The sequence below is a fragment of the Cryptosporidium ryanae genome (genome assembly GCF_009792415.1).
Source record: "Cryptosporidium ryanae isolate 45019 chromosome Unknown contig_26, whole genome shotgun sequence".
NCBI classification, from domain to species: Eukaryota; Apicomplexa; class Conoidasida; order Eucoccidiorida; family Cryptosporidiidae; genus Cryptosporidium; species Cryptosporidium ryanae.
In genome coordinates, this window is record NW_027125525.1 from 111765 (window position 1) to 126181 (window position 14417).

At 30.2% G+C, this 14417-nt stretch overlaps 8 protein-coding genes across 8 annotated transcripts; 5 read left to right on the forward strand and 3 right to left on the reverse strand.

Moving 5' to 3' along the window:
• Positions 1 to 114: 114 nt before the first annotated feature.
• On the reverse strand, positions 115 to 1863 carry FG386_001632 (Thiamine pyrophosphate enzyme; the record flags this gene model as incomplete). Its single annotated transcript, XM_067341025.1, has 1 exon — positions 115 to 1863. The coding sequence occupies one exon, from the start codon at positions 1861 to 1863 to the stop codon at positions 115 to 117; it is 1749 nt and encodes a 582-aa protein (XP_067198096.1).
• Positions 1864 to 2098: 235 nt separating this feature from the next.
• FG386_001633 (serologically defined breast cancer antigen 84) lies at positions 2099 to 3301 on the reverse strand (the record flags this gene model as incomplete). Its single annotated transcript, XM_067341026.1, has 1 exon — positions 2099 to 3301. The coding sequence occupies one exon, from the start codon at positions 3299 to 3301 to the stop codon at positions 2099 to 2101; it is 1203 nt and encodes a 400-aa protein (XP_067198097.1).
• A 285-nt stretch (positions 3302 to 3586) lies between these two features.
• Positions 3587 to 4159, forward strand: FG386_001634 (uncharacterized protein; the record flags this gene model as incomplete). The annotated part of the gene is made up of 1 exon (XM_067341027.1): positions 3587 to 4159. One exon carries the CDS (start codon positions 3587 to 3589, stop codon positions 4157 to 4159), a length of 573 nt encoding a protein of 190 aa, XP_067198098.1.
• Positions 4160 to 6566: 2407 nt separating this feature from the next.
• On the forward strand, positions 6567 to 7655 carry FG386_001636 (uncharacterized protein; the record flags this gene model as incomplete). The annotated part of the gene is made up of 1 exon (XM_067341029.1): positions 6567 to 7655. The coding sequence occupies one exon, from the start codon at positions 6567 to 6569 to the stop codon at positions 7653 to 7655; it is 1089 nt and encodes a 362-aa protein (XP_067198100.1).
• A 286-nt stretch (positions 7656 to 7941) lies between these two features.
• FG386_001637 (thioredoxin fold protein related to phosducin) lies at positions 7942 to 8502 on the forward strand (the record flags this gene model as incomplete). Its single annotated transcript, XM_067341030.1, has 1 exon — positions 7942 to 8502. One exon carries the CDS (start codon positions 7942 to 7944, stop codon positions 8500 to 8502), a length of 561 nt encoding a protein of 186 aa, XP_067198101.1.
• A 309-nt stretch (positions 8503 to 8811) lies between these two features.
• On the forward strand, positions 8812 to 10425 carry FG386_001638 (T complex chaperonin; the record flags this gene model as incomplete). The annotated part of the gene is made up of 1 exon (XM_067341031.1): positions 8812 to 10425. The coding sequence occupies one exon, from the start codon at positions 8812 to 8814 to the stop codon at positions 10423 to 10425; it is 1614 nt and encodes a 537-aa protein (XP_067198102.1).
• A 490-nt stretch (positions 10426 to 10915) lies between these two features.
• On the forward strand, positions 10916 to 11848 carry FG386_001639 (asparagine-rich protein; the record flags this gene model as incomplete). The annotated part of the gene is made up of 1 exon (XM_067341032.1): positions 10916 to 11848. The coding sequence occupies one exon, from the start codon at positions 10916 to 10918 to the stop codon at positions 11846 to 11848; it is 933 nt and encodes a 310-aa protein (XP_067198103.1).
• Positions 11849 to 13035: 1187 nt separating this feature from the next.
• Positions 13036 to 13953, reverse strand: FG386_001640 (uncharacterized protein; the record flags this gene model as incomplete). Its single annotated transcript, XM_067341033.1, has 1 exon — positions 13036 to 13953. One exon carries the CDS (start codon positions 13951 to 13953, stop codon positions 13036 to 13038), a length of 918 nt encoding a protein of 305 aa, XP_067198104.1.
• Positions 13954 to 14417: the final 464 nt, after the last annotated feature.

Below are 14417 nucleotides of genomic sequence, written 5' to 3' on the forward strand. Positions count from 1 at the left end.
ATTTTAATTTTTTTAAAAGTGTTTTATTTGTCATACTTTTTTTTTTATTGGTGTCATCTATTATACAATTAACAGAAGATTGATTACAACTTTCTTCTGTGACAGATGTCGCATTTATATTTCACCGTTATTTGACAAGACCCTTTTTATTTGACTATTTATTGCCATCTCTCTGCTAATTTCCTTTAGAATATGGTTGCAATCCCATCTTTCCAATATTACCTCAATTATACAGGCCTTATCGGTGTTGTCTAGTGCGTACTTAACAGATTTATAAAATTCACCTTCTGTTTTACAAACGAAAGCAGGGATTTCTGGGAAGCCAAACACTTTCGGCAATTTTGAGTATCTCCAACTGGATATATCATTATAAATATCATCACAAATCTCCCTCTCAATTGTATATCCATCATTATTTATTATAATTATGACTGGATTTAGATTGTGTCTAAATATTGTCGAAATATCTTGGACAGTTACTTGCAAACTACCATCTCCAATGAACGAAAATGTCCTTTTTTTACTTGCAATAGACAATCCAAGTGTTGCACCTACTGAATAACCTATTGATCCAAAAAAGCACTGTGAAAAAAATTGTGAATTTTTAGGTAACATCAGTTCTAATGCACTAAATAGTGAAATTCCTGTCTCTGCCAATATATTCACTGAGTCTGGGAGTGAAAATGCAATAATATCAAATATCCTTCCAATCGACAAGTTCCTTCTTGACTCTAATCCTAATCCTTTGTTCTTTCTATGCGAATAAATGTGAATTGCCTGTGGATATGGTGGTGTATATCCCGGAAAAAAAAATCGATTTAAGTCCCCTAATTTGTAGCTTTGTATCAATTTTTTCACAACATCTCCTACGTAGATTTCATTGTATTCCTTATCACCAATTTTTCCTTTTCCAAGGTGACAATAGACCATCGAATTCTTGGGAAATTCTTGTGTGAAAAAGCCGGTATTAAAGTCCATAAATTTTTCACCCAAAACAATTAAACAATCACTTTCCTCAACATATTGTCTTACGTGCTGATCACCTTTTTTTCCTAGATAAAGACCAATGTATTGTGGATGGTGCTCATCTATTGCCGTTTTACCCATTAACATTGTTGTAAATGGAATTTTTGAAATTTCAAGTAACTCTAGCATTAAGTCGGTTTTCTTACTCCTTAATAACTCATACCCAACTATAAAAACTGGTTGCCTGGAGTTTTTTATTAATTGAACCGTCTTTTTAGTGAACGATTCAATATCTGAGGAATTGCTACATAGTTCCTGGATATTTAATGGTTCTTTTGGCATGTTAATTAATTCATTAACCATATCTGCACATAAACAAATATACACAGGTCTCGATAGTTTTTTGCACTTAATCAATGCATTGTCTATTAACTCTCCTGCCGTTTCTTTATCTGAAATCTTTACTGCCTCTACGGTTACCTGTTCAAACATTTTCAAGGTTTTCGAGTAATCAAACATTGTGTGATGCAACAACGTTCCATTCTTGTGATGCTTACTGATTGGAGCAGAACAAATATTAACTACAGGCACATCCTCTGCATAAGAACCTGCAGTTGCATTTATTGCACTTAGTTCACCTACAACAAAAGTGGTTGAAAGAGCACCAATTCCTTTTATTCTTGCATATGAGTCTGCGGCATAACCTGCATTTAATTCGTTACAAGTTCCAACATATTCAATGCCATTTTCTACGACAACATTTAAAAATGAGAGAGAATAGTCTCCAGGAACACCGAAAATATGTTCGCAACCCAATTCTTTTAGCCTGATACAGAGATACTTAGCTATATTTACCATCTCATGGGAATTTGAGTCCTCTGAATAATTTGAATTCATTTTTAAATTAATTTATACAATATATTTAGAAAAGAGAATAGTTTGTTAATCTAATGATTATTTTTTTCGACAAATTTTATAATACTTTGGTTTAATGGATTAATTTCTTTCTTTATTATTATTTTTAACTCGTATTTAATTGCATGACAACATGAGGGAAAATCATGATAATTTACATGCATGTAAAAAGGTTTACTTTTGACATGCGCTTAGGATATTCCTTTAAAAAAAATATTTACTTAAAAGCCAGTTTTTTATATTCATTCTTTATCTTTTCAAATAAAATAAAATTTTCTTTCATTTTTTTAATTACAAATGCTAATATTGAATCCAGAATTGACATAACCGAATATATTCCTCCAACAATTGCGCAGAAGGATGTGAACAAATGTGTGAGGGGAATTGATTGATGTATTCTCTTGAGAACAAATGGTTGAAAATCATATACAAAGAATACTCCCGGTAATCCTGATAACTCACCTTTGTTCACATAAACTTCCTTTTCTTTTTCAGAGTATGTATATTGATTTCCAAAAAAATTCTTTCCGTTTTCCATTATATATTCTGTCGGAACCAATTTAATGTAGTAGTGAAACATTTTAGTACCTTTCCTAACTACTTTTTCGACTTTATCTAGCGGTGAGCTGACGAATGGAATTCTATCTGTTCCAAAAGTCAGTTCGTGAATCACGTGGCTAGTATTAAATCCCCGAGAGATATCATTCATATTAAATTCATGAACATGTTTTCCACTCTTAATTGTTGCTGTTCCAAGAGCCACATGAAAATTTCCGGATACCTTATTTACTTGAATCTTTCCAATTATCCTACAGCCTATCTTGTCTAAACACTGAGGTGATTTGTTAACAATTTCAAGATATGACCACCCCCTTTCCCTATATGCAGATTTTAATTTATCACAAGTATTACAACATCTATATTTGTCTGATTCTGCACCGTAACAACTCAAACATATTTCTTCATTATTTTCTTGATTTAAGTAGGAGCCAGGGACTTCTTCACCATTCATATTAATATGTATCTTTTTTAGTTCATCCTTCGCATCTAATTGATTTTCACCAACATTATCAACAGTATCAAGAAATATTTCTTCACATCTTAAACTTGGGAATGAAATATCCATTTTAACATCAAGTTTATTATTTAGGTTATTATCTACATTAATGTTATCAATTTCCTCTCCAAGATAATACTTCCATATCTCATTTAAAGTTAATATAAGAACAATACAATACAATAAAAATGATATTATACTTTTACTTGTTGATTTTACACAATAATCATCGTGAATTTTTCCATAGATATCAATATTTCTGACATGTGTTTGCAATTTTTCATTTGCTTTTACAAGATTTCCAACAAAGATACTACTCCTCCTTCTCCTCAGGTTAGATAAGTGATCAAATTCAGTATTCATTCTTGATTTCTTATCTGACAGATGAGATTATTTATGTTAAACCATCAAATCTATTAATGGTAATTTTTTTCCCGGATTATGATAATAGTTTGTTTTGCCACTCAACACACTTGCACTTAGGCGCGTAAATACATGTATTAGCATTATATAAAAAGGGGTTTTGAATAATAGAAAAATAAATTTAAATTCGCCGATCTGCTAAACGTTACATCATTTTGCATTGATGAAAACTAAGTAAATAAGCCATATTTTTATTCCTTTACTTATTTATATAAAAACATAAACATGTTAACAAAACGTGATGACGATTATGTAGAAGAAATAATATATGGAAAGTTTATTAGAGATGCAAGGTTAATTCAAATTATTAGGAAATCACTAAGAATACACATTAAAAATAATTTGAAAGATAGATCTTTAAAAAATATGCAATTATTTTTGAAGAATGATATGGGGAAAACACTTATTATAAAGATGATTCACGAATTTCTAAAATGCCATGGGTTACTGGACACTCTGGAAGTGTTAGAAGCAGAATGTGGTGATATTTTGTATGATAATAATATCAACTTCAATGAGATAATGAAGGAATCTGAAAATTTGAATTTTATTATGGATCAAAAAACAAATTTGGAAAAGCTACTTCACTGTGCAGTGTACTATAAGAAAAACAACGAAATAGACAAAGTAACTAATTATGCATTGATTGAAGCAAGTTCCTGTATTGAATCCATGCAAGAAGAAATTAAAAATTTGCATCACAGTTATTTAGAACAAGTAAATGCAACTAGGGAAATCATGGAGGAAAAAGTTAAAGAAATTGAGAAGTTTTATATAAAATCAATTGAAGATTATTGAATTATATTACAAATGAGCAGCCTATTAAATTACATATATTTTATTTGTTTAAACACTCATTTATTTTTCCCTTTTTTATTTTTAAATTTTCCCTGTTTTATAACTCTTAGAGAAAGTTGTTTACTTCATTTAAACGAATAAACGTAATAGAATTACTTTTAAAGATTCTTGTTAATTTTTAAGATTTCAAGAAATTTATAATTTTATATCGTGAGAACCAGAAATATGTATTCCGCTTGAAGTTCCATTCAAATTCCAACCGCACGAACTCTATTACCTATATTGATAGTAAAATTAAAAAAATAGATGTTTTCTTGTATGTAATATTAGGATTAAAAAAGTTAAATATATATGTAAGAATAATATTGAAAAACAAGGCTAATTAAAGATTTCACTAATGAATTCACAACTTTAAAAATAGTGTTTATATATAATGTTTGAATTGTGATAACTACTTTTATTATTGAAATGTAATGAAAGCATGATGTTATTATGAATTTATACACTAATGCGGAGAAAAATAACAGTTAAAGTTATCCTGTTGTAATAAATTCAATATTTCTTTGGAAGTTTAATAATAAATAATCCGCAGAAGATACAAAAAAATAAGTGGTTAAAACTCTATATGAAATATTAATTAATACTATCTTTATATATTTGTTAATAAGATAAGTGTTGTAAATTGCTTCTATCTATGAAAATTATGAAACTTTAATATCTAGTATATAAATCGTTATTTCTGTTATTATTATTATTATGAACTCAAAAATATTGAAATTACATCTAGTAACGAATTATTTTTCTTCTGTTGTATAAGATCAACTAAATGATGTGTCTTCCTATAAAACTATTTTTTCATATTTTTAAGTGATTAGAATTTAATTCTAGCGTATTTAAGCATACTTCTCTGATTTTTACTCTAATTTACCATATTTTGTGAATGAGAAAGAACAACTTCCATCTATTTTCTGAAAATCTGAACTTTAATATACTCTCTTCATCAAATCTCCAGAATTTGTTTATTAGTTCTGTAAAGTTTGTAAAGTAAAGGTTTAACTGTAAGTATTAATCTCAACTCATGGATACATCAAACGATATAGGCACGTAATTAATTTTTGAATTTGAAAAAAACTTTAATCTTCATACAATAATTCATTACCTTAAGTGAATATATTATTTGATCAAAATAATGTCCCCCTTTTAAATTTATATTTTCTATTTTTCCTGTTTTATTGAAAAACTTGCATCAAGTGTCTATAAAGTAAGTTTTACAGTAGATAATTGATCTTGATTATTTCATAAAATCCTTGGCCTTAGATCATCAATTTTCCGCATAAAAATTAAATTTTGTTTAATTAATCTGTTGGTTTATTCAAGTTAAGATTGAGATTTTGTTTAGTTTGGTATTTAATGACAAGACGAAATTCCTTTTCACCACCACCCCCTACAAAATGACTCGTAACATGCCTTACAATGACCTAGAGTTATGTATAACGATGAAATTGTCAACTCAATGTTCTCTTTGTTGAGATTGATCATGAAAGTTATTTAACAAAACTATAACAAACTAATTTAATTATGATATATCTTTATTATTTCCTGTACTAGCTTTTAGTCTAACCTATGTTGACCGAGTTACCAGAACGATAGAATTAAATATATTTAATGAACCAACATAATGAAAAAGATATTAGACATATGATTTTTATAGAATCAGAATTAATGTATTTGATTTAATATCACAATTTGTTAACTATTGAATTTGAAACATCAAAAGATGAAAATAAATTTAGAAAAAATACCAAAGCTCTAACAAGGCAAAATACGAGTGCGTATGTTTTACCTCAGAATAAAATAAACTTTCATCAAGAATTCAAACAATAAATCTGAATATCAGAGTTTCAAGCGATAAACTCAAAATACAAGTATAAACTTAGATACTATTTACTTAAAACAAAATCCCATTTGTGTGGAGCCAAAATAAAGTTGACTAAAAAAATTAAAAGGCGCCGGTAAATATAAAATGAGGGAAGCGATCGTTAAATAATCCAACCGGCATGCTTATGACAAGCTTATAATTTAATGTAGCGCTATTAGTTCTGTTTTTACTTGCATAACAGTAATTGGTAATACAATATCAATATAAATTTTGATAAGGAGCAATATAACTTTCTAAATATTAAACTTTCGTTTTTAACCTATTAGTATAATTTATATCGATTTTTTTTCTATAAACTTTGCATAAAAATACTTTTCAATGCGCATGGAATATAAAATATAATGTATTTCCATATACAACTTGATTCATTGATAAGTGTTAATGATCTTTCTTTAACATTATCTTTTATCAAGTATATGGAAGCGTTCAAACATCTATTTTAATGCATCTTATTGATAAATAACGAAGATGAATAAAAAAATAGAGAGAAGATGTCACCCTCTGTTCTATTCGAAGACGTTTAAATTAATATTTGTACAGGTTGCAATGATGTGTTTTATGTCCATGTTCATTCTTATCGGTGTATCACTTCACGTTGTAAAACTGCGCAGGATACGCCCTGACGAATATAAAAGATACTTTTACTTGAATAAAGGGGACGAAGCACTATTTCAAGAATTGAGGAAAGTGGAAGGTTCAATGAGACAAATATCATTTTTCAAGAAATTATGGAACTACGATGATTCAAATGTCCATGATAATTCTACTATGTTAAATGAAATTGTTGTCTGTGGCGAGACGCATAAACGTGGTATAAATTGGTCAAAAGATACAATAGGTGCAACAAAGAAAGTGATTTATTCTATACTTGGAGATAATGCATTAATTAAATTTAAGAAAGGGCTGGTTTTTGCAATTAATTATTTTAATGAAAAAGATGAAAAAAATGAAGAAATCATACATCAAAAAAGCAACACGGACATAAACAAAAGCAACAAACTTCTACTAAACTTGTTTTTGGCTTCTGGTGGTTATGTATCACCATGTTACATGTTTGGAAGAAGAATATATTCTTATGTTTTAGGAAAGAATTCTGGTATATGGGGTTATTTTACAATAATATTACCATGGTTTTTTTCTCTATTCTCACCTCAACCAATGATGTTAGTTCACGTTCCTAGACTGTTAGTTTATGCCGCAATTTCAATATACAGAAGAATATTCCTCCATGTTATTATTAGCAGTGCGGAAAAAAGGGTTTCTTTCTTTGATTTTTCTGATCATATCGTCCTATATTCTATGTATATTTTGATTATCTCAGTTGAATGGTGCGCAGCATGCAACAATATTAAAAACAGATTTTTACTTGCATTTATTCGTGGTTACTTTCTATCAATATTGGGGATAATCTCATATAGCAGTTTTTTCACAGCTCTATATTTTCATTTTCCACTTGAAACATTCGTTGGATTTATAGTTGGATGCGTTGGATTATTCGCAGTCTTTTGGAGTTTTGTCTTCTTTAAACATATTGAACTATCGAAAATAGGCCTTTAGTTCAGAAATATTATTTTTGTTTAATATTTGGTATTTCTCCAATTATAGGCAGAACTTTGATTACTTCTTATTGCTTTCGATAAAACGTAACCTATTTATAACAAATGTGCTAAAATTGTAGTTCTCCAACTTATTAATATTTGTTATAAAATCCCCTTATTTTCGTTGTTTCTAAAAGTTGTGGTTGATACTATTATTACCACAATTTTTTGCGCCCTTCGGGTATTCATTGCGCGAAAACCTTCACAATTTCCCTTTATTTGCTGCAAACTGAGTAATTTTGTTCATGAGTTCACTTGAAACAACAAACATACATTATAATATTGTGAGGGCTTTGGAGGAGACTGAGAATATCGTGGATGAAGAATTAAGGAATTTGGAAAACATAAAGAATGATGAAAATGAACTAAATCAAATAAGAAATAGGAGAATAGAGGAGATGAAAAAGTCTCATAAATTGAAACAAAAATACGAATCTTTAGGTCATGGAAAGTATGATATTATAACTGAAGAAAAGGAATTTTTTGAAATTATTAAAAAAAGTGAGAATGTAATATGCCACTTTTTCAGGCCAACAACTACAAGGTGTGAGATATTTGACAAACACCTCACTAAGTTGGCGGAAAATCATTTAGAAGCGAGATTTATCAAAATAAATGCAGAAAAGGCGCCGTTCATCTGCTCAAACTTGAACATAAGGGTGTTACCTACAATAGCTCTTGTAAAAAACTCTATGCTTACCCACAGAATAATAGGTTTCGAGGAGCTCGGTTCAAACGACGATTTCACCACTTTACAGCTAGAAGAATTATTGGAAAAGAAGGGATCAATAGAAATAAGTGGATAATTATAAAGTATGTGACAAGTTAAACAGGAATTAATGTGTTATCATGCATAGTATACGTTAAATTTGAAATATCTAGACTTTTCACAAGTAAAGCTGTTTTCTAATAAACTTTTGAAATTGCGGGTATAACATACATTTTATTTTACTTGTCAAAATTGTAGGCGCAATAACAATCCCCCATAGACGTGACTCGGAATTTGACTTATTGATTATTTTTCTCTTTGCACTTGTTATTGCTTATATACAGAGGTTTATTGATTGATTTTTTTATATAAATACTAAGTCATATTGTTTTTTTTAAATTTCAAGATGAATGTGTCTGTGGATGAATATGGTAACCCATTTATAATATTGAAGGAACAAGAACAAAAACAAAGGCTAAAGGGAATTGATGCTCATAAATCAAACATACTAGCTGCCAAGTCAGTTGCAGATATATTAAGGACTAGCTTAGGTCCAAAAGGTATGGATAAAATTGTTGTTAGTCCCGATGGAGAAGTTATTGTTACTAATGATGGTGCCACAATAATGGACAGGATGAATATCAACAACGAATGTGGAAAGCTTTTAGTAGAGTTGTCAAAGTCCCAGGATGCTGAAATAGGTGATGGAACAACAGGTGTTGTAATCCTGGCAGGTGCATTATTAGAACACTCGGTAAAATTACTTGAAAAGGGAATACATCCACTTAGAATTGCAAATGGATTTGAATACGCTTGTTCCATTGCATTAAAGAGATTGGAGGAGATTTCATTGAAAAGTGAGAATATTCTCGAAAATAACAATGATTTGTTGCTTAGGTCCGCAATGACTGCATTGGGTTCAAAGGTGGTTAGTAGTCAACAAGAGCACTTTGCAAGAATTGCTGTGGATGCAATACTAGCTGTTGCAGACACCGAAAGAAGGGATGTAAATTTCGATTTGATAAATATTCAGGGAAAGCCAGGTGGGAGACTAGAAGAAAGCTGTGTTGTGAATGGGATAGTTTTGGATAAAGAAATGAGTCACCCGCTAATGAGAAAGGAGATTCAAGGAGCTAGAATAGCATTATTAGCATGTCCCTTTGAGCCACCTAAACCAAAGACTAAACATAAGATTGATATAAAAAATTCCGAAGACTATAACATTTTATTTGAAACGGAACAAAAATATTTTAAGGACATGGTTGAAAAGGTTATCTCCTCTGGTGCAAATGTTGTTGTTTGTCAATGGGGATTCGATGACGAAGCGAATCACATGCTTTCCCAGTCAGATTTACCATCAATAAGATGGGTTGGTGGTGTAGAAATCGAACTAATAGCAATTGCTACTGGAGCGAGCATTGTATCTAGATTTGAAGAGTTATCTAGCTCCAAATTGGGTGGGGCTTCGATCGTAAAAGAAGTCACTTCCGGAACCGAGAAAGACAAGTTTATATTCATCGAAGGATGTAGCAAATCAAAAGCAGTTACTGTACTTATTAGAGGTGGTAGTCAGATGATCGTAGAAGAGGCGAAGAGATGTATTTACGACGCGCTATGTGTTGTTAGAAATCTAATAAGAGACCCACGTGTTGTTCCTGGTGGAGGTGCATCAGAAATTGCTTTGAGTATTGCTATTCAAGAAAAAGTTGATACTGTCTCGTCAGTAGAACAGTTTGCTGTCGAGGCATTTGCAGATGCCCTGCTCTCATTGCCATATGCACTGGCTGATAATTGTGGGTTGGATTCTATATCATTAGTTGGAGAAGCTATGCAGCGACAAATATCAACTGGAAGGCATTGTTTCGGGGTAGATTGCAATAATCTTTGCGTAAATGATATGGGAGAGCAAAATATAATTGAATCACTTTCATCCAAGCAACATCAACTTGCATTAGCAACACAAGCTGTCAAAATGATTTTAAAGATAGACGATTTAATTAAACCATCTGAACTGCTCTAGCAAAAAATCCAGGAAAGAAACGTTGCTTGGGTGTGGTGCACCATACGCTTAATAGATCTTAATATAATTTAACTTATGTTGCTCTTATGAGAGTTTTCATATTTATAGGTAACTCATTGTAAGTTCAATGCACCCATTGAGAACATTATTAGTTTATTCCCATTTTTATCTAGAACTGAAACTGGTGTGTACCTATCTGTTTGCTTAAATATTTCAGACTATCATGTACACCCCGCCTCGAGCATGTACACAATTCCCGCCACAATAGGTGGCATGTCAGTCATTTCTAGATACCGTTTAGTCTAGTAAAGAGTGTATGTAAAAGAGAGACATTTGTGATCTTATATTTAGTGATAAATCATTTTTGTCCAGATATTATGTATTGAGGTGCTATTTTTTTCTAAATAATACATAATATTCAGCAGTTCAACAGCTCATTTTTGTGCGAAAAGTAAAATATTTTACAATATTTGGGAGTGACGCATTATTTATGGAGAGTTTAAGGGATCAATTCTCTACAGAACTCAGTTCTGGATGTAATTCGAATGTATCTCTCTTTCAAAAAAGAAGTTCTTCTGAATTGGTGCGAAGGCAATTATACAAAACGAAGATGTGTGCATTTTATAATGTAGGCAAATGTACCAGAGGAAATCTATGTGCTTTCGCTCATTCTGTACAAGAATTGAGACCTTTACCAGACCTAAGGTTTACAAGACTTTGTGAATTGACTAAACGTGGTGATGTATGCCGTGACATCAACTGTACTTTTGCTCATAGTCTTAATGACTTAAGAACGACAGAAATACCACCAACACCATTAAATGAAATTAATATCCTGAAAGCAACTGATCATCCAACTATTAAAAGGATAAATTCATCAAATGAATTAAAATGCAAATTCAGAAACTCTTCCTCGAAAGATTCATTTTTAAACAAATCTGAAGAGGATGACATTTTTATATCTAGTACAGATACCACTCCACATAATCTTTCATTGAACTTGAGGGACTCTGGTTGCGAGGGTATTTGTCAGTGGAGAAAATTTGAATCCTTTAACCATAAAAATGTAAAAAATAATCATTCTGGAATTTTTTACTATTTAGATACACCTGAATCTTCACATCTAGACAATAATTGGGCCTATGAAGATTTTAATGTAAGTTTTTCTTCTGAGTTGTCAGGAATTTCTCAAGAAGCTCCATGTAAATTCATAGGTCAAGGTGAATTCCAAGATCCCCCAAACTATTTCTCTTCAAAGTGTCATCTTACAAAGGGTGTACACGAGTGGGGGTTAACGGACAATCGGGATAAACTGCCGTCGTTTCAATACGACATATTGAACATCTTTGGAAATGAAAGTAATAACAAATATCAGAGAGACATATCTTCTATTGAAAAAGGAACACTTCATATTATTAATTAATATTTTTAATTAATTTAATGTTGATTACTGGTACTTATTAGAATAAATACGAGATATTGATGGCCATTTTACAAAAAATTATCAAAAAAGTTATATATTTTCTTTTTTTTTTAAAATGGTAGCAATCAATTTAATTCCATTTTAAAGTCCGATTTTTCTTTTTCTAAAAGATGTTATTAAACCCAAAAAATTAATAAATATTGATAATGATCCTTATAATAGTGAGATTAAATTTTAACAACTTTTCTTATTTATCGTTTCCACTAATTATTTCATTCAAAATTTCAGGGGAATATGGATGATATATCACAAAAATAATCACTCGCGTAGATCAAAAGTTACATTTTCTATAATTATTACCGTGTTATTACGATTTTTCGTTCCGCTTTATATTGTTTTAAAAATTAATTTATATCTCTATGTAAGAATATTTTACAGATTTAAAGGCTATTACTAAAATTTTACTACAGATAGCTTTTAAGACTGTGACTAAAGATACTTTCATCATAAAACTTCTTTTATTACCTAAAATAGTGTTTAAACGATACCCTTAACTTCTCAACACTTAAAATTGAATTATAATTACTTTTAATTAGATGAGAAAGTATACTTAATGAAAAATAATGTTACAAACAAAATTATTCTCTTAAAACTACTTAATTTATAGAACCATTTTGTTCAAATTACCATTTTTTTCGGGTGATGCTTCTTAAGAGAATAAATTAAACCTTTCCAATAAATCGAATGTTTTTTTTTAAATATCACCATCCAGAAGTAAATTTGCGTTTAAATGGTTTTACACAGCTTATTCTTCAAAAAAATATATAAAATAATGCAAGTCATATTTTCCATTAATAAACGCCCAACAAATTTTGACATTGGGAACGAACTCTAAGCCAAGTTCCTTCCTTTAAATGAAGAAAACAAATCATATATAACAATCTTTGTTGTGCTTGATTAAAAAAATACATTGAATATTTACTTAAATTTGTACCTGACTAGACTTCTAACACGGACAGGTATCAAAGAGTCTAGAAGAGAAAAAAATACGAGCTTAAATGGAAAATTATGAATAAATGCTATTCTTAAATAAACACAGACCACATGTTTAAATTAAAAATCTATATATAATTTAATATTATTTATTCGTACACACAAATGTATTAAAAAAATATAAATACAATAATTCAAAGGCAAGGAAATAATAAAAATGGGAATTTTGTTGTACCCATCACTTCCTTGACATTATTCAGTGTTCCCTTATCATATTTATTTATCCAATTCTTACCTTTACTCTCAAGAAATTTTTTCATTGAGGTATTTTGATGATATTCAATGGTGGATTGGTTTGTAAGTAACAAATGTATATGAAAAAAAAGTAAAACCCCTGTTCCGAGTGCGTATGAAATAGAAAGCATTGCAGATAATAATAATCCTTGAAATGTAAAGTTGTCTGAAAGTATTGAGTTTGTCATATTAATCGATTTCACGTCACCTAGCAATGCAGAAATAAGGATGATCATCATTGGAAGTGCAAATAATGAAATCTGCAAACAACTTAAAAATGACCAGACCAAAAACAAAATAAAGTACTTACGATTGTGAAGGCCGACACATTGTCCTATCCATGGACAATGATGATCCATGTTCAATATACATCTATTACAAATTGAACAATGATGTGTTCTCGGATATTTTAATGCACCACATTTTGTACATTCCTTAAGTCCAACGTAATTATCTTCATCAAAAATGAATGATTCTTCTTCTTTGTTATGTGGAAACTTTACCACACTTTCATTTCCTGTTTTATTATTGTTCTGGAAGAAAGCCCTATTCGCTTCACAAACAACAATGTGTTCACCAACATCTTTAGTTCCAATTTCAACGTCCGTACACTCAAAGGATTCACCACCTATTTTCATGTGTTCATAATCAATATAGTTGTGAGTTGCAATAGAACTAGCATAACCAGGACTGGTGTTTAGGCACAACAAGTAGTTGTAAACTAAATTTATTGTGAAAAAAAATAATAAGATCCTCAAAAAAAGTAGAATAACTCGATTTTCTATCATAAATGGGAAAATAAAAAACGACCCACTCATAAATAGAAAAGAAATCGAAAAAAAAACGAAGAGTATTAAGAAGTACCCGAGTGCCTTGGCAATTACTTCAAAGCCTTTAAAAACAACTCTCAAAACCTTATTAATGATATTCATCTTTGCAATCTCTTTAATTTGAGTTCTATAATAAAATTAGCAAAAACTCCTCCATATGTAAATGATCATATGGCAAAGAAGTGATTGATTCATTTTAAAGGTAATACATGGTAAAATCCATTTGACTGAGAATCGGTGTAAACCTCACAAAAGAAATTAATTAGTGAATATTGACCGCTATTATTATGCGCGTATTTATATTACTTAGGTAATATTTTTGGGTCAAGATCAACAAACAGATTTGAAGAAATAAAACAATAATAGACACAATTGAATACGGTAATAAAAGGGTAGAAGTCATATATAATACACATGATACAGTGTAATTCACTTAGAAACTTGATTGATAA